At 40.0% G+C, this 20,375-nt stretch overlaps 1 protein-coding gene across 1 annotated transcript in view; it reads left to right on the forward strand.

Moving 5' to 3' along the window:
* The window catches only part of LOC127572330 (kinesin-like protein KIF27), a 52,565-nt gene extending 32,190 nt beyond the window's left edge, over positions 1 to 20,375 (forward strand). The window contains 5 exon segments of the mRNA XM_052019454.1: positions 2,603 to 2,818; positions 4,137 to 4,343; positions 5,051 to 5,249; positions 15,638 to 15,805; positions 18,098 to 20,375. Coding sequence (XP_051875414.1) covers positions 2,603 to 2,818; positions 4,137 to 4,343; positions 5,051 to 5,249; positions 15,638 to 15,805; positions 18,098 to 18,549 — 1,242 coding nt within the window. The 3' untranslated portion in view covers positions 18,550 to 20,375.

Raw genomic sequence — 20,375 nt, forward strand, 5'->3', positions numbered from 1 at the left:
GTGCAAAAGAGTGGTACAAAAACTTTACAGCTTTGACGTTCTTTCCCTGTATTCTCATTGTTGATTTACTGCAGCATCTTTTATTTGATATTATAAGTACATCTATGTGGAGGATTGACTCATGCTACACTAATACCATAAGGTGGAACATTTGTGTCCTATTGCACTTTGCCATTCTGCTGTTTTTGCACAATTACTCTTAATTCCACAATTTGTTGGGCCATGAGCAAAGGATCTGCCCAGAAAGGGTGGTAAGTTGGTAGATGGGTTCTTTCAGCTTGCTTTTACAGATCAGGAGAACCATCGTAAAGACCCAGAAATATATTCCCTAACCATGTTTGGTCTGAAAGGCAGCCACAATCTGTGATCGCTATCAGAAAACATCTTGTCCTTTTTGGTATATTGAAATAAAATCTTTGAAACCTAAAGAAAGACATTATTTGAAAGACATTATTATTAAGAAAAACTCCCTACTGAAGTCGAGGACTGCTGCATTTCAATCAGGTGACTCTGACCTTCATAAGAAATCGAGATATGACCTCCATAAAGCTATCAGAGATGCCAAGAAACAATACCAGTTCAAAATAGAGTCCCAGACCAGCCGTCAGTTGTGGCAGGACTTACATGTTATAACGGGCTACAAAACGAAGTCAGGCAGCATAGTCAACAACAGCACATCCCTTCCTGATGAGAACGCATTCTATGCACATGTTGAATGGAAGGGGATTGGTTTGTCACCACCCACCCTGACAGCCTCCAATTTAACTGAACCCGTGATCACTATTGAGGAAGTAAGATCAGTCTTCCGGAGAGTGAACCCGAGGAAAGCATCTGGCCCAGATAGTGTCCCTGGCCGTGTCCTCAGATATTGTGCTGATCAGCTGGCAGGGGTATATTTAACCTCTCCCTGCTTCAATCTGAGGTTCCCACCTGTTTTAAGAAGACCACTATCATCCTGGTACCTAAGAAAAACAAGGTAACATGCCTTAATGACTACCAACCGGTGGCTCTGACATTCACAATCATGAAGTGCTTCGAGAGGCCCATCATAGCACACATTAACTCCAGCCTCCTGGAAAATCTCGACCCACTGCAATTTGCCTACCGCCGAAACGGGTCTACAGTGTACGCCATCTCCATGGCCCTACACTCAGCTCTGGAGCATCTGGACAGTAAAGACACCTATGTTAGACTATCGTTTATTGACTACAGCTCCACTTTCAATACTATAATTTCAAACAAACTCTTCACCAAACTCTGAGACCTGGGACTCAATACCTCCTTCTGCAACTGGATCCTTGACTTTCTGACCAACAGACTGCAATCAGTGAGGATAGGCAGCAACACCTCCAGCATGATCATTCTCAACACTGGTGCCCCACAAGGCTGCATCCTCAGCCCTCTACTCTACTCCCTATATACTCATGACTGTGAGGCCAGATTCTGCTCTAACTCCATCTACAAGTTTGCAGATGATACCATTGCAGTGGGCCATATGATAAATAACAATAAGTTGGAGTACAGGAAGGAGATAGAGAACTTAGTGGCATGGTGTCATAACAACAACCTTTCCCTCAATGTCAGCAAAGCAAAAGAGCTGGTCATTGACTTCAGGAAAGGGGGCGGTGTACGTGCACCTGCCTACATCAATGGTGCTGAGGTTGAGAGGGTTGAGAGCTTCAAGTTCCTAGGAGTGAACATCACCAATAGCCTGTCCTGGTCAAATCACGTAGAAGCCACGGCCAAGAAAGCTCACCAGCGCCTCTACTTCCTCAGGAGACTAAGGAAATTTGGCATGTCCTCTTTGACACTCACTAACTTTTATCAATGCACCATAGAAAGTATCATATCTGGATGCATCACAGCTTGGTATGGCAACTACTCTGCCCGGGACCGCAAGAAACTTTAGAGAGTTGTGGACTCAGCTGAGCACATCACAGAAACCAGCCTCCCCTCCATGGATTCTGTCTATACCTCTCTCTGCCTTGGTGAAGCAGCCAACTTAATCAAAGATCCCACCCACCAGGGTCATTCTCTCTTCTCCCCTCTCCCATCAGGCAGAACATACAGGACCCTGAGGGCACATACCACCAGGATCAAGGACAGCTTCTATCCCACTGTTATAAGACTATTGAATGGTTCCGTTATACAATGAGATGGACTCTTGACCTCATAATCTACCTTGTCATGACCTTGCACCTTATTGTCTACCTGTACTGCACTTCCTCTGTAGCTGTGACACTTTACTCTGTATTATGTTATTGTTTTTACCCTGTACTACCTCAATGCACTGTGTAATGTATTGATCTATATATTGGTACCAGTGACAATAATAAACCAATACCAATATTTCACCAGATGATATTAGCTAATATATCTTATAAAGCAAATGGGCCAAGAAAATTTTTAAATTATTATTTTGAAATACCATGGCTATGAAGTAAATACCAATCCAATCATTATTTTATATCGGTATACTTGTATTGCATTTGATAAATTCTAGAATAAGTTGCATAAAATGAATCATTTAATTGAGTGGTTAGAGTTTGCATCTCTTGGCTATAACACTACAAGAAATTAATAATTGATCATTTCTTTTCAGGCTCTGAACAAAGATATTTTAAATTTATCCACTCGTTTAAAGACAATTGAAAAAGAATTATCAGACAAGAGCACTCAACTTCAAAATAGTACTTTGGAAGAAAGTAAAACCATCTCAGAAGAGATACAAGTACTTCAACAGGAACGAACTCAACTTCTGAAAAGAAGGCAATATCTAGATGAGAAACTAGAGCTAGGAAATGTTCTGTCACCTGAGGTATAATTATTAGTTTATTTTTTGGTGATTTAAGGAGTTATTACTTAGGTCTGAAATAACAGAGATTTTGTGACAACGTTAAAGCCAATAGCAGATTTGGAGATTCAACTGATGTAGCCATAAGCTATTCCTTAATGTGCAAATTCCTTGAATTCTTTTATTTTTATCTCTTACTAATTGATGTCCCGAAGATATTGCTTAAAGGGAGTCATGATCCATTGTAATTTTCAAGTGAATGGAGTTAAAGAGCAAGTAATAGTTTGATCAAAATGTACAAGCATAAATCAGTCCTCATTTTGCCACCTGCCCTTATTTCTATAACATCTTCATAAATTTCTGTGTTTTCATTTACAGTGAGAACTCTCAATGTAAACTTGTTACACCATAATTATTACCACCCACGCTGTGTAGCAATTGAACAAAGAAATAAATAGTTGAAAATGACTAAATATTTAGAGATAGAAAATTTTTAATATAGAGTAGGTACAATACTAACTCACCACTTTTCTATTATAAATCGTGAATTTTCTAAACTCAATATGAAATTACCATTATGAGAAAGAATGTCGTCATTTTTTTCTCTTGTAATATATAAAAAAATCATAAAAGGCCTCCTCCACTTGAACACACATAAAGTTCTTTTGTTATTTTATTAGGTGTAAGGTGTAGGGGCGGCACGGTAGCGTAGCAGTTACTGCGACGCTATTACAGTGCCAGCAATTGGGGTTTGATTCCCGTCGCTGTCTGTAAGGAGTTTGTACGTTCTCCTGTGTCTGTGTGGGATTCCTCCGGGTGCTCCGGTTTCCTCTCACATTGCAAAAACGTACGGGTAGGTTAATTTGGGGTTTAAAATGGGCGGCGCAGACACGTTGGGCCAGAAGGGCCTGTTACCACTCTGTAAGTAAAATTTAAAAAATTTAAATTAAAAAAAAATACCTGGTACCATAATTTGAGAAACCGAACAATGCATTGGATTTAATGCAAGTAATCTGAAATAGCTCAAAATTGTAGATGAAATTCAAACTAATTTGCATTTTAGTAACCAACTCGTTTATGGTAATGAATTGAGGATGAAATCATAAAATGTTACAGTATAGAATCAGGCCATTTGCCTGTGCTGGCTCCAATTAATCCCACTCCCCTATTCTTCCTATGACTGGTTTTTTTTTACCCTTTCAGCAATATATAATTCCCTTTGAAATTTGCAATCAAAAGGCTTCCAGTCTATGTTCAGGTTTTGAGACTAAGGTAATCTATCAGAAGTAAGGCCAGCATTACTGTATGTAAATGACTTAATCACATCTATGTTGTTTCTCAGGAGGAGCGAATACTACTACAATTAGAGGAAGGTATTGAAGCTCTGGATGCTGCTATAGAATACAAAAATGAAACCATTCACCATCGCCAGCATTCATTGAAAGCCTCGGACAGTGGCCTTGCCCAAAATGAAGAGAATGTGATGTTTAGGTTGGGTGCTTTGTCAGCTGCTGAAACAAGAGTTCTTCTCTGCAGATATTTTAATAAGGTAAGGTTCTACTTTCCATAATACATAGTCCTAAAAACTAGTTTGTATATGATGTGATTCACAGATTATGAATGGAATTTATTTGGTCACTTTGTGCCATGTGATGAAAATGTAGAATATAAAATAGGTCATGAAAAGCAGGACCAAGCAAACTCAATGCAGCATACTTCTAATTCTGACAAAAATATTTAATTTAGCAAAAGATATTTTATCAGTGTAAAATCATGCTGTCTGAATTTTGGCAGGTTTTGAAACCAGAGGTGTTTGTATCACAGGTATCCTCATCGCATTTGTTTATGGTCTCAGTGTGTATACAAGCTGCACTGCAGGGCTTCTAAGGTGGCTTTATAATACAATATTGGTTAAATGCTACATTGTCAGAAGTGGAACCTTGTGGATTAGAATGTTAAACTGTGATTTTATCTGCTATTCCCCTAGTTCAAGTGATTGCTAAAGATCATGAGTGTGTTAAGAAGACGAGCAGGAAGTTTTCCATGTGAACAACCAAAATTCACTCACCCAACAACACCATGGGAAAAATTGGTTCTTAATCTTGTTCCTTTTGAGATTTGTTCTGAGCAAATTGGTTTCTGTTTTTTTACCCCAGTGGCATCAATGCCAAAATAAGACACATCATGTTGTCAGTATTAACTAAACCTTTAACATTGAGGTCTAGGTAAAGTTTATTTATGTTTTAATTTTGGCAGGTGATTAGCCTGCGTGAAATTGAACGCAACTTGCAGGTTCAGTGTGCAGAAATGTCTGAGAAAGTAACTGAACACGAGAATATGGTCCATGAATTAGAATCTGCAGTGGAGCGTTTGTCAATGGAGATAGACCGACGATTGACAATGCAACAAAAGGAACATGAACAGAAAATGCAGCTGTTGTTACAGTATTTTAAAGGTAATCAACTGTATGCTATTCAAATGTTGTCATTGTACTCGTACTATCTGTGTGGACTTGTAAATAAGCAATGTATAATTATGCTTCTCGCATTTCCAGACATGTTGGTGTATGTTAATTTTGTTGTTCTCTTTTGCCATTACACATTTAATCAGAGAATATGGTCTCCTACTTTTCCCCACTGTCTCCATGAAGAAGTTTCTCGCTCTGCCTTTCAAATTTTGTCTTTCTTCTGCTTTTCCTTGTAACTCTGCCCCTTTGTCCGCATTTGCTTATAATTCAACCTTTTCAACTCTTCTGTTTTTCAAGTGAGAAGCTACATTTGGGTTGGGAGCTGTGTTAATGTGGTGCTCCTCCCACAGTTACTCCAACAGTAACTTGTGTTTCTGCTAATCCTTAGCTCCAATATGAATCCTTGCCTTTTGCCCATTGAACTTGTATCTTTCTTAGGGATGTTTATGAATTTGCAAGAGTGGGCTTTGCTGGCATGGCCAGCATTTACTGCCCAGCCTCCCTAAGCTCTTGCCCTCTCCCATTCTGGTCTGATATCTTTCCAACAATTAACTCCTTTATTTTTCTACTTGCTTCCCTTCAACTAAAAAGAAATTGATGAGGTCAGAGGCCTTTTCATCCAATCATTCTACCCCCTACCCTCTCTGATCCTTGCAGAGAAGTTTTGTTTGTTTTCAAGTGTCCACTTTTTTAATAAAACATAATAATAACTGGTATAATGAAAGGAATGGTCTTCGCAGTTCCCTATATTATGCATTCCTCCCCATCTTACATGCTGGGAAGGGGTCACCATTGACCAGAAACTCAACTGGTCATAAACCTGTGGTACAAGTGCAGGTCAAAGACAGGTTCACTTCCTGACACCCTAAAGTCTTCTCCACTATTTATAAGATGTACGTAAAGAGTGTGATGGAAGTTTCCTGGATGAGTGCAGCACGTAAGAAGCTCAACACAGTTCAGGACAGAGCAGCTAGTTTAATTGGCAACCCATTCGGAATCCTAAATCTGCAGACCCACCATCATCAGCACACTGTTGCCGTAGTGTGCATCATGTATGAAATGGTTTGCAGTCACATGCCAAAATTATTTCAACTACTCAATTATTCAAGCATGTTCCAAATCTCTGACCTCTAACACCTAGAAGGTTGAGAGGAGTAGGCAAATCAGAATACCACCAAATACAAATTCCCCTCCAAGTAGTACATCATCCTGATTTAGAAATGTATCACTATCATTGTTCCTTCATCATCCAAATCCTGGAATTCTGTACCCAACAACACTGGGAGTACTTCACAAGACGAATTGCATCAGTTCCTGAAGAAATCTGTTAGAGTTTACACTCCTGTTGTTTTGGTGATACTAGGTATACTAGGAATAATATATGGGTGACAAGGAATTAATGTTAGTTTAAAGGCATGGACCTAGATGTTGGAGAATAATTTTTATAAAGAAGTGAACCCATGATCATAATATTGGATGGCACTGAAGGGCCTGATACCACTGTTAGGGAGTGCTGGTGTTGCTAGAACCAATCCAGGCCTCGGACATCAGCTATGGCAGGGACAGAGGGTTTGTTGGGGGTAATTGTTGAATGTGTATAGGAAGCCTATGGGGACCTCCTTGATAGGTGGGCAGTGAATTCCATAATGATTACGGACTGCCGGGTGCTGTTAGGTTGAAGGCTTAGGGCCACAGAGGCTGGGAATTGTGGACCAACTGTAATAGTGGTGTGATGGTTGATTAGGGATCAGGAGTAGAATCAGCATCTCAGGGGATAAGGCTGGATCAGACCTCAAATTTGGGATCAGACAGGGAGTTTGAAGTATCAACAGTAGGTGGTAGGTGCATGGTCAGGTGCTTGATTGAGGAGGATGGGTTGGTGGGGTATCAGGCATCGGGGTGGGAGAATCGGTTCCATTTATAGTTGAGAAATACCTTAAGAGGAATTCCATTACTGCAGTGTTAATACATTACGGTTGTTCCAGGAGTGACCACTGGGAGTGACCACTGACTGTCAAGTAATAGTTGCTCCCAAAACAATGTGATTCAGTTTCCTGCATAACATTCTGCAAGGAACATTGCAAGCAAAGTGACAGCATTTGATCATCACAGAGGTGAAACACAAGCAGAAATACCAAATCGAATTTCCACCATAATGTTGAACGTGGCAAAAAACATCTCAGCTGTCATTTTATTTCTTACTGATCCATATTGGATCCCATTGCATTGAAACAAAAGTGAGACAGGATCCAGTACTTAGGCCAGAGAATTATTAATGTCTCTGTGTATATTGTAGAAGAATGATTAAATAAAATCTAAATCCCAATATAAAGATTTGTATTTTATTATAGCCTTTCATGGGCTCAAGTTATCACAAAGAGCTCTACAAAGCCAGGAGTACTTCAGTGGGTTATAGACACAGCTGTAATGTAGCAAGGAGGGAGATGAGAGGGAGGAAAGAAGACCAAAGGGGGTGGGGAACAGACTGAGGGAGGCAGAAAGGGGAACAGAGAACAGATCTGTGGAGACTAAAGGAGGAGATCAGAGGCAGGGGGAATGTGAGGAAGTGGTGACCAAGGAATAGGGTGTGAGCAAAATGTGTATCAGTGTGTGTGGTCAGGGTGTGCTTGGAATGTATGTGAGTATATTTATGTATGTGTGTGTGCTAAGTTTTTGCAGCAGAACCTGATCTTCAATAATCTTAGACATCCTTGTCATTGGACCAAAACCTTATGGTAATTGATGAGCAATGGCTACATACATTAAATGAATGCACATACAGGCATTTTCCACTCCTCAGAAGCAAGTAATCGTCAATCCTAAGGGACTGCCTAAAAAGATAAAGAATAGAAATGAGTAAAGGTAGCAATGCTTTACTTGGGAAATAATGTAAAAAAGTGTATATCTAGTTATAATTTTTGAATGCCTATAAATTTAGGCCACAAAAATTAGAAGTTGAAGGATCGAAGGGTAAAAGCTGTTGAATTCTGTGTTTTAAGATCGAGGGAGAGATGAAGGTTCAGGCTTTTGATGCAATATTAAAATAAAGTTTGTGAGTGACTTTCAGGTCATGGGAAAGCCAATGTTACACATTTCTTCTCCTGCCATGAGGTACTTACAATGCATGAAAGAGAGAAACCATAATAGTTCCACAAGTAACCAAATGGGAGGATTGAGACAAGAAAACAATTAAGCATAAGAGGTTATTATCCTTGATAAAATATTTTCCAAGCACAAAAATTAATGGGTCATAAACCTGAATCTGAAGTTCTTCAAAATTAGCTGTGGGGATCATTTAAAAAAATTGTTTGTTGTGGAATTTATTATGTGCTTTGTAAAAGGAATTTAAGTACAAAGTCAGAAGGTGCTGAAGATGTTTAAAAAGAGTAGAATACATTTTGATCAATAAGCATTTCAAACTACAAGAGGGTGAAAATTCCCGAAGATTGTTTCAAGGTATAAACCAGATAGATCTCAATTGAGGATAATGGCCAAACACTCCTGGAAAATTGGCATAGAAGAATAAATTATTTGTGGTTAGTGGAAGGAACGGAAAGGATCCTCAATGAGTGAGTTAAATGTCTGCCTGATCTGTTGCGGGCAAATATATCCTTGCTTAACATACCCTACTTATGAGGTAATGGGTGGGAAATATATGAAAAGCATTTGAGGGCTCTCTTAACCATGGTAGAGGGAAAGCCATGGTTAAGGAAAAAGAAAGATCCCTCAAAGGAAAATCTTGTCAGCAGAGCAGATACAATGGAGACAAAGGAACTGGGAGAATGGAATGGAGTCCTTGGAGGAGGCAGGGTGGGAGGAGCTATATTCAAGATAGTTGTGGAGGTCTGTGTACTTGTAATGGATATTTATCACTAACCTTTCACCTGAGACGGAGATGGAAAGATCCAGCAAGGGAAGGGTTGGAGATGGACCATGTGAAGGTAAGATCAGTGTGGAAAATGATAGCAAAAGTAATGAAATTTTCTACTTCTGTATGAATGCAAGAAGCAGCACTAATATAATTGTCATTTTTTCCCAAAAAAAAAGAGTTGAGGGAGGGGCCTAAGTTGGACTGAAACAAGGACAGTTCCACATATCCCACAAAAAGAGCTTGGGCTCACTTGAACTGGAGAAAGTGAGTGGAGTTGAAGGAGAAGTTGTTCAATGTGAAAACAAGTTCAGAATGAGTGTGTTATTGGAGGGGAACAGGTTAGCCTTCTATTCAAGGAAGACACAGAGAACCCTCAATCCTCTGACGTGGGATGAAGGTATAGAGGAATTGCACATCCATTGTCATAGAATCCCTCGGCATGTCCAGAGTCGGGACCACAAAATTAGAAACTGTAAGTTGGTTTATTATTGTCATGGATACTGAGGTACAGTGAAAAACTTTGTTTTGCATGCCATCCATACAGATCATTCCATTACATTAGTGCATTGAGGTAGTACAAGGGAAAAGCAATAACAGAATGTTGAATAAAGTGTTCCAGTTACAGAGAAAGTGCAGTGCTGACAGACAATAAAGCGCAAGGCCATAACGAGATAGATTGTGAGGTCAAGAGTCCATCTTATCGTACTAGGAGACTGTTCAATAGTCTTATAACTGCAGGATAGAAGCTGTCCTTGAGATTGGTGGTATGTGCTTTCAGGCTTTTGTACCTTCTGCCCAATGGTAGGGGGGAGAAGGAAGAATGTCTGGGGTGGGTGGGGTCTTTGATTATGTTGGCTGCTTTACTGAGGAAGCAAGTGGTGGAGGCAGAGTCCATGGAGGGGAGGCTGGTTTCTGTGATGTGCTGAGCTGTGTCCACAATGCTGTGTAGTTCCTTGGGGTCTTGGGCAGAGGAGTTGTCATACCAACCTGTGATGCATCCAGATATGATGCTTTCTATAGTGCATCTATAAAAATTGGTGAGAATCAAATGGGACATGCAAAGTTTCTTTAGACTCCTGAGTAAGAAGAGGTGTTGGTGCGCTTTCTTGGCCATGGCATCTATGTGTTTGGATCAGGACAGCCTATTAGTGACATTCACTCCTAGGAACTTGAAGCTCTCAATCCTCTCGACCTCACCACCATTGATGTAAACAGGACCATGTACATCGCCTCCCTTCCTGTAGTCAATGACCAACTCTTTTGTTGACATCGAGGGAAAGATTGTTGTCATGACACCATGCCAGTAGGCTCTCTATCTCCTTCCTATACTCCAACTCATCACTATTTGAGATACGGCCCACTGTGCTGGTGTCATCTGCAAAATTGTAGGTGGAGTTAGAGCAAATCTGGCCATGCAGTCGTGAGTGACAAGGGAGTAGGGTAGGGTGCTGAGGACACAGCCTTGTGGGGCACCAGTGTTGAGGATAATCGTGCTGGAGGTGTTGCTGCCTATCCTTGCAGATTTCAGTCTGTTGATCAGAGAGTCAAGGATCCAGCTGCAAAGGGAGGTGCTGAGTCCTAGGTCTAGGAGTTTGGAGATGAGTTTCTTTGGAATTATGGTATTGAAGCTGGAGCTGTGGTCAATCAAAAGGAGTCTGATGTCGGTGTCTTTGTTATCTAGATGTTCCAGAGATGATAGTATGGCCAGGGAGACGGCATTTGCCATGGACCTGTTTCAGCAGTAGGCGAATTGCAGTGGATCGAGGTTGTCTGGGAGGCTGGAGTTGATATGTGTTATGACCAGCCTCTCAAAGCACTTCATGATGGTGGATGTCAGAGCCACCGGGCAGTAGTCATAAGGGCACGTTACCTTATTTTTTTTAGGTAACAGGATGATAGTGATCTTCTTAAAGCAGGTGGGGACCTCATATTGAAGTAGGGAGAGGTTAAAAATGTCTGCAAATACCCCCACCAGCTGATCTGCACAGGATCTAAGGACACAGCCGGGGACTCTATCCAGGCCAGATGCTTTCCACGGGTTCACTCTTTGGAAGGTTGATCTAACATTTGCAATGATAACTATGATTACAGGTCCATTGAAGGCTGTTGGGCTGGGTGGCGACATTTCATTCCCCTTCTGTTCAAAATGTGCATAGATTGCGTTAAACCCATCAGGAAGGGATGTACTGTTGTCGGCGATGCTGCCTGACTTTGTTTTGTAGCCTGTTATAACATGTAAGCCTTGCCACAACGTACAGCTGGTTTGGGACTTGATTTTGGACTAGATTTGTCTCTTGGCATCCCTGATAGCTTTACGAAGGTCATATCTCAATTTCTTGTATAGGTCAGGGTTACCTGATTTGAATGCTGCAATCCTGGACTTCAGTAGGGAATGGATCTCCCAGTTCATCCATGGTTTCAGGTTTGGGAACACCCAAATTGACCTTTCTGCTGCACAGTCCTCTACACACTTGCTGATAAAGTCTGTGATGGCGGTGACATACTCATCTAGGTTGGCTGCTGAGTCTTTGAATATGAACCATTCTGCTGACTCAAAGCAATCGTGTAGAAGCTCATGTATTTCCTCAGACCAGCACTGTATGACTTTCTGTACTGGATGCTCACATTTCGTTTCTGTTTGTACACAGGGGGAAGGAGCACAGCCTGTTGGTCTAATTTACTAAAGTGTGGGTGGGGGAGTAGATCGGTAGGCATCCTTGATGGTTGTGTAGCAATGGTCAAGGGTTTTTGGGACCCTGGTGGGACAGGAGAGGTGCTGGTGTATTTTGGTAACACACTCTTGAAGTTGGCTTGGTTGAAATCACCGGCTATGGTGAAGAGGGCCTCGGGGTATCCCGTTTCAAGACTGTTGGTCACGGAGTATAGTTCATTGAGCACAGGCTTCATATCCACCTGGGATGGATGTAGACTGCTGCAGGATAGCTGAATTGAACTCCCATGGCAGATAATATGTGGGGCACTTCACTGTTAGATATTCCAAGTCAGGTGAGCAGGAGCTCGCCAGAACCATCACGTCTGAGCACCACAAGGAGCTGATTAGGAAGCCGACCCCTCCGCCCCTTGCTTTGCCCGAGGCTGGAGTATGGTCCATCTGGTGAATTGAGAAGCCTTCCCATTGTGTGGTACAGTCAGGTGAAGCAGGTATAAGCTACATTTCAGTGAGAGCAGCAGTCCCTCAGTTCCCTTTGATAGGTCAGTCTTGCTTTTAGTTCCTCAACTTTGTTCATCAGAAGTGTCATGGATGTAAGTGGGAAGGGACTGGACCAAGGCAGAAAGGAGGAATTTAGGAGGAAATAGGTTCAATAGGCTGTCTGGAATAATGGATCTGCCTAGACTGTCCTGATTGTGGATCTTGGAGAGCAGGTAGAAGCAGGCTGTGCAGGGTTGGGTACTATAAGGCTGGAAGCTGTACGGGGAAGATCTCCTTAGGAAATGAGGTCTGTGACTTTCTGGGAGGCAATGGCCTGATATTCAGTAGTTAGGTCTTGGTCCAGAGGGAGGTATGAGGAGGAGCTTGAGAGTTGACAGTTGTCTCCTGCCAGATAGAGGTCATTTCACCAAACCACAATAGCAATACCAGATCATCAAACTCGCTTGTGCCATGATAACTTGCATGGCCCAAGCTACACCTGTCTTTTTGTGGGATATGTGGAACCATCCTTATTTCAGTCTTACTCAGGCATCATCTCTCAGCTCTTTTTACAGCACATTGATGTTGTATTGATTCTGCTTCCTGCACTCATACTGAATGAAACTTTATTTACTTTAATTACAATTTCAACCCTGCTCACACCTTCATGTGGTCCCTCTCTGGATCCCTCTGGATCTCCCTCAGGGGATGGAATCTGTGGATTTGTAATGGTATCCATTACAAATCCACAGATTCGCACAGCTATTTCAACTACTTCCTCCCACCTTGCCTTTTCCAAAGACTTCGTTACATTTTCCAAGTTCTTATGTGTTCATTGTATCTGCTCCAATGATGAGACTCTCCACATAGGTACCTTAGAGACATCCTCCTTTATCTTTAACCATAGCTTCCTCTCTACCATAGTTAATAGAGTCCTCAATTGTGTCTTATTCTATTTCCTGTGCATCTGCTCTCACCCACTCCTAGCTGGGGAAATAATAAAGTTTCCCTGGTCCTCTCTTCCCAACACCACTAACCTCTATATTCAATGGATTATTTTTGCAGTCTCTGGTACCTTCAACAAGATTTCACCACCTGACACATCTTCTCCTCCCTTGCCCTTTCAGCATTCTGAAGGGCCAATTCTCAGTGCAACACGCTGGTCCACTCTTCTGTCACCGTCAACTGCGCCTTCCCATGGTATTTTACCATACTAATGCAGGAGAAGCAAAACCTGCTCTTTTACCACATCTTTTCCCACCATCCAGGAGGCATAACAGTCCTTTCATGATAACAGTAATTCACTGGCACCTCTCCCAATCTAGTGTATTGCATTTGGTGCTCATAATGTGGTCTTCTCTACATCAGAGAAACCAAATGCAGATTGGGTGACCACTTCGCAAAGTAAGCATTCAGTTCTGCAGGGACAATCAGTTGCCTATCACTTTAATTATCCATCCCACTCTGACCTATCTGATTGTGGTCTCCTGCACTGTTCTAACAAGGTCCAAAGTTAACTTGAGGAACAGCACCTCACCTTCCATTTGGGCATGTCCCAGCATCAAAGTCAACAATTCCAGTTACCTCCGTTTCTCTGTTTGTATCAGAGCTGGCCAGTCCTGCTGTAAGGCTATTCATCTGTAATGTTAACTCAGTTTTTCACTCTCCAGAGACATTCCCTGATCTGCTGGTCATCTCCAATGTTATCCCTTTGGCTTCAGTCCTCTGCAACAGTATGTGGAATGCAGAATTAAAGTTGTGTTTCACAACTTTTACACATCCCTTTGTTTTTCCTCTCTCTCCCTGCACTGCCCTTATTAATCTACCAACCACACAGCTTCATAAACTGTATATCACCATGGCAATCTTGGCCCCTTTGTCCTATCTATCTCTCTGCCACCCTCTCTTGTTTTCTCACTTATCCAGTTCCGATGAAGGATTTACAACCTGAAATGTTAACTGACCTGCTGTTTCCAGCATCTTTGTTTTCATTTCAGAGTCAAGCATCTGCAGTTTTGCAATTTAAATGTCTAAGGAGTTGCCAGGGTACAAAAGCCCTTCTGAGTCCTCATCAGAATTGGCATCAGTTGTGAGGAGTTTATTGAAGTTCTTGGGGAAAAGATCTTTACAACAAACAAGGCTTAATTAAAGATTTAGTTCAAAAATGGTTTTATTATTTCCATTTGGCGCTTGAGTCCTTTTCTCTGTTGGGCTGACAAATCTCAATATTTCTGCGAGTGAGCTCCACAGAAAGACCCTCTTATTCCTGTGATTTAACTGCCTCATATTAAGATGGCCCCAACCTCTAATCTGAGATGGCCCAGGGCCTTTCATCTCATACTGACTTGAAGCCTGTTTCACCACTAGTAAATGGAGCAGACAATGTGAATCTTGAGGGCTTTAAACAATCTTAAGTCCTTTTTATGCCTGCATTTTATTGGCACTGCTAACTCCCTAATTTGTGAATATATAGCTCATGATTTACTGGTTGAATATTCCAATATTTTAGATGACATCATCCCAACAATGGTATAACTTTGACATTTTGCTACCAAGTATGGTGTTCTCCCCTGCCGTCACACTGAAATTGCAATTTTCTTTAATTTTTCTCCCATCCGCATTCTTATCCTGTCGATACTTATTTTCTATATAAGATCCACAGCCTATTAAACACCATTTTTCAGACTCAAAAGAGATATGCAGTGGATAATATTTTAACAAAGAGATTTCCAAACAGGGACCTGTTTTTGCAGGTTCCTTTTGAAAACTGACAAAGGAAGCCTCGGTCATTATTATGATCTTCTGCAAGAGTGACTAATACCACCCATGTGCAATTGCAGTTATCAGAGGTGGCATTCAAAGATGCATCACTCATCATCGGATCTTATTGAGCGCTCTTCCGGATATTATATCCAGGGAGGACCTGGAAGCAATTTCCTGTGTGTTTTTCTTTTAACAACACAGTTCATATCCAATTAGCATGCGGAGATGTAGAACTATACCATAGCATTTCTATATAACCTTTGGTCTTAAAACCAACTCCTGATGCATTCCAGATTTTAACCACTGCATCATTACCTGCAATTGTCTCAGCTTGAAGCTTTGAAATTATCTCCCTGATTCTCTCTGCTTCCCCACTTTCTGCTCACTTGAGATACTCGTTAACACTTTGACCAAGCTTTTGATAATCTGTCTTAAAACCTATTGTGGCTTGTTATTAAATTTGTTTGTTGTTCCTCTGGACCACTTTGAGACATTTTGCATCAAACGTAGAATATGAAAAGTTGTTGTTGATGTTATGCATTCAAAAATGTTTGAAGTTGGTATCAAAATAATTAGAATTTCTTTTTTCAGAGAAAAGTGGTGAAAACTTTGCAGATGGTATTAAAGGATATGAGTCAAAGATCCAACAGCTGGAGAAGGACTTGTACTTTTATAAAAAAACAAGCAGAGAACTGAAAAAGAAATTGCGTGAAATGGCTGAATCGCAGTATCAGAATCAGCAAGTTGCAGCTTCAAGAAGTAATTAACTGAAACACTTTTTATTCATATTCAAATTGTTTCCTTAAGTTCTATATTTTTCTTACTTTCAGCAAAGTATCTTTCTCCATGCAATTTCACCCATTTGGGCAAGTCATTGATTTATTGGCTTTCCCTAATGATTGCTGTGCTGGAGATAAATAAAAAATGCCAAAGAATGCACATCTCTCCAACTTTTGTCATCTTATTGTGGTGTTTAGATTTTGCTTGGTGATTCTGCATGATAATACAGCATGATTTTATAGCATTTTATAGTTCCATAGTGCTATATTGCAACCTCTTATAGGGTGTGGATTTTAAAAAAAATTAATCTTACAACATTGACAATGACTTAAACTGGCCCAACCAGTCCATGTTAGTGTTTATCCTCTCTGTGAGCAATTGTCCTAATTCCATTCGGATGCCCGGTTCTCACGTCACTTTATTCCACCTTCCACAACCTAGCTAACTGATTCTTAAATACTGGTATGGTTGGTGATAATTACTGGTGTATAATAGATTCCACTATTTCATAGACTTCTGTGTAGACCTTTCTAAAAAAAAAATATCCTGCTATATCTTAATTCTCTTACGTTTGATCAGATATTTATGTCCCTTCATTATAGACAATTCAATTACTATATACAGCCGCCTTCTACTTGCTTTGCAATTTTATAATTTTAAGCCCTACCATTACATTAGATTTCCTCTGCTGTTCTAATGAAGTTAGCATCATTTTTGTCCTGTTTGAAATTATGTTGCCCATGACGTAAGGAAACACCTCATTTGATTCAGTTTCAGTAAAGATAAAGAGAAAAAATTGATTTGTCCATTGGTGTTAAAACTTATAGGTCTGATGGTTTTAAAAGATGGCTAGGTTGCCTGATTTCAATATTTCACTGTAGCTTTTACATCTCACATTATTGAGAAACAAGATCCACATTGGGGGGCACTACCAAAATGAAAAGAAAAGCAGAGAAGACAGAAAAGGAATAATAAATATAACACATGTTACGGGTAGCTAGAGTTTTATGGCCTTTTAAAATATTGTTCTATCTTTCTTTGACATGGTTCTTTACTTTGTTCTCATTTGTGTGGTTTGAATTTTACTTCACATCTTCTCAAATCAAAATATTTTGCTTCATGTTGTCACCACATATCATTGGGGCGGTGGTTTGGTAACTGTCATTGCCTTTTGAGACATGAGGAATAAAAATGTTTTCATCTGGGAGTAGAAGTGGCTCCACCTCCATCACAGTAAGGGTTCAACAGATCAGTGTGGAGCAAAGCAACCCTGTGTTTTGTCAGTGCTACAGTTTCCAACTTTTGTGTTCTTTTTTCCTTTAGGATGCAATTGCAGAATGTTGCTTTCCACTGAAACCCAGATGTTTCTTTAGTGATGAAGAAATTAGTTCAATTGAATCTGTATAAGATTGTGTTTTCTCATTAGTGTGTTGAAATTTCATCAGAGCCCCATGGATTGGCAACCAAACTCATCATTAGATTTATTTTCTTTCTTCTGTATTAAAGATCCAAAATTCTATTTGGGCTACTCACAGCATGATTACAGAAATCATAAAAGCCAGAGTTGACAGCCCAAATGAATAAAAGGTTTAGGGCATGCATTGGTGGAGGAGAGCAGCAGGTTTACAGGTTTCCCCCTCTCTATCACTGAAAAATTGTTAAGCACATTAATGACTCATGTATGTATCTATGCACATGTTTAAGATGCCTTTCCAAAAGTGGTCAGATCTAAACTCCATCACACGCCTGCAGAACACAAGGTGTTCTAACCCAAAATATTGCTCCTTCAGTGTGTGTTTAGTGGCGTGGGGAGTCATAACTGTGGGATGAGATCTAAAATTGTTTGAAGTTCTGTTGAATTGCCTCAAGAACCCTTTCAATATTGCCACATGCTCTCATAATGAAATGAGTCAAGTTAAAAATGGCAGCCAAATAAGAGCTAATGATTTGCTAAATATGCATTTACTGAAGTACAATGATTTCTTACGTTAAAGTAGATATAAAAACAAGTTGCCATATTGATTGAATCGTGACAACACAGTTATAACTGTGGCAAAAAAACACCCTTGGATTTGTAAACAAGGAATGCAAATGAGCTGCCAAAGTGATTTGAATGCAATTAATATTATTCAGGCAGATTTAACACCATCTTCTACTCTTCCAGCTGTGACTCGCACAAAAAGCAGAAAACCATCCTCGTTATTCTGCTGATTGATAATGGATAAAAATGTTGCAAGAGAAAGTAATATTTAAAAATTAATTTGATTGCAGGCAATGGTACTGGTGATGCAGCATTAAGTCCAATAGGAGCAGATATTTGCACAAAGGATCAAAAGTGGGCTTCAAGACCATCTAAAAGTATTGAAGAATATAATAGTACTCCTGCAACATCTGGAGCAAACAGGAACCAAAAATTGTGGGAGAAAATTTCTGAAACGGCTCATAGTCAAGGCTCCACAAGAATGACTTCTGAACAAGAGGATTCACTCAGTTTAGAAGTAATAGATGATGCTCAACAATCCAAAGGCTCATCATCCAAATCTACTCAAATTTTTGAAAAGCCATTGCATATCATTACTCCTGTAAGATTATCTCGCAAAGAGTTGCGGCAGATTACTACAACACAAGTGTCCATGAGGCGCTCAAGTTTCAGTAGCAGTGTGAGCTCTGTCCCTACAGATTCTATTGAGATAACCAGAAAATCTCTGGACTTAAATACATAGCACAGCATTTGTTAATTCTGAATCTTGCACTGTTGTTGTTTTGGTATGACTCAAACTAATTATTAGTTTGGCTGGCAAAGTATATCTTTGAAAATATGTGCTACCTTTAGGGAATGATTCATTGTGAACCTGTTGCAATGGGAGTCAGAACATTTACTGAAATAGCATCACTAGCACAGTCAAAAAATTCTGTATGCAGTGTTGTCTCCCAAGATTTCTGTGTTTTCTGCAAATGGCATCTGAAGACTACTGTATGATAGTTATCTGCACATTCAAGGAAGAATGCACTGACGGAATACTAATTGATGTTACGTGAGAGCAAGATCACACAAAATGGTGGGAATAAAGCAATGACCCGTGCATTGTTTAAAGGGCTAACTGAAAAATCCTATTCCGGAAGACTGAAACACACTTCATTTACGTAATAAATAGCTCTCCAAATCCAACTTTTCACCATTGTTGGGAAACAGAATCTAAACTTATTTGGGTTAAGTTTAATCAGCTACTCATAACCGGTGGATGAATTTATGCACTTATTTAGATTGTGAAAATCACTTTTCAATCGGTTTCTTGTTTGAGGAATATGAGTACTGAAGTTAGTACCACAGGCAACAAAAACAGCTTATAATATCATTTCCAACAAAATTGATTGAAGAATTAGGAAGTTTTATACTTACTAATAGTGCTACCTTGACTCAATTTGTGGTATGCTTGCAGATGATAGGATAATTTTCAACTGCTGTGCTTGATTCAAGCCTCATTCCAGCAGTTCACTCTATAAAGCTGATATGCTCGTGCTGTACTGCTTATTATTGCTGATCCAATGACATTAAAATAAAGCCTTATCTGCTCGTTCAGGTGGATATAAAAGATCCCATGCCACTATTTGTTGAAGATTAGCAGTATTCTCCTGATGTGTTGGCCATCTTCCTTCTCTTCCTCTCTAAACAGTACCAAAAATGATTGGACTGGCCTTGTATCTTGGTGAAAATTGCTTTTATATTTGTTTGCCTGACTAATTACATTTCAAAATTAATTCATTGACTGTGAAGGCTTTAAATAACTTGAGAAGTTGAAAGAGATTATATAACTGAAACTTCTTTATTTTCATTTAATTGGTTCTCTGCCCATTTCACTTTGTAAAAGATCAGTATAGCCAAAATAAACAAAGTGAAGGGAACTGGGTGGTGCTTTGGGATTAATAAATACTTTCATTTAAGTACAAATCCACCCCAAACAGATGAGATGATAGTATGCTGTCTACTAGCTTATAAGGGACCCTCGTGGAATATGCTTGGGTAAATCATTTCAGCTCCACTTAGCAGAAATCTCCAGCATTAAACTATCCTTATTTTGATCATAAATTGCAATTTACTCGGCAGTAGTCTGAAAAAAAAGTTACACCGTAGCAGCAGAAAATGCTGTTATGAGGTTAGGGTTGAGGCACATTGTTGGGACAACCAGAAGCAGGTTTATTCTACATTGGTTGTACTATACCTGACCTTTGGGAACGCTTCAGAGTGACATTGGAAAACATTCTATTAACCAGAGATAATGTAGGTTTTTTTGTAACAACATGGAATTTATCAACACAGCTCAAGCAACAAATGTAACATCAGAAAATGAAATCATGCTTGTAGGAATAAAGGTTCTTCGGTCAGCAAGCATCCACAACCAATTAAAGAGTGCTGTTATTTCCCAGGTGTACAGTATTCATTATGTTTCAAATGTAGTACACATCTGTACAGTGTCACAGTCAGTTATTCAGTGTTCTGAATATTTTGTTCACTTTTGTACTTTAATGAGTGTCTTAGTATTCCAGTTTA

This window comes from Pristis pectinata, chromosome 7, assembly GCF_009764475.1.
Source record: "Pristis pectinata isolate sPriPec2 chromosome 7, sPriPec2.1.pri, whole genome shotgun sequence".
Taxonomy (NCBI): domain Eukaryota; kingdom Metazoa; phylum Chordata; class Chondrichthyes; order Rhinopristiformes; family Pristidae; genus Pristis; species Pristis pectinata.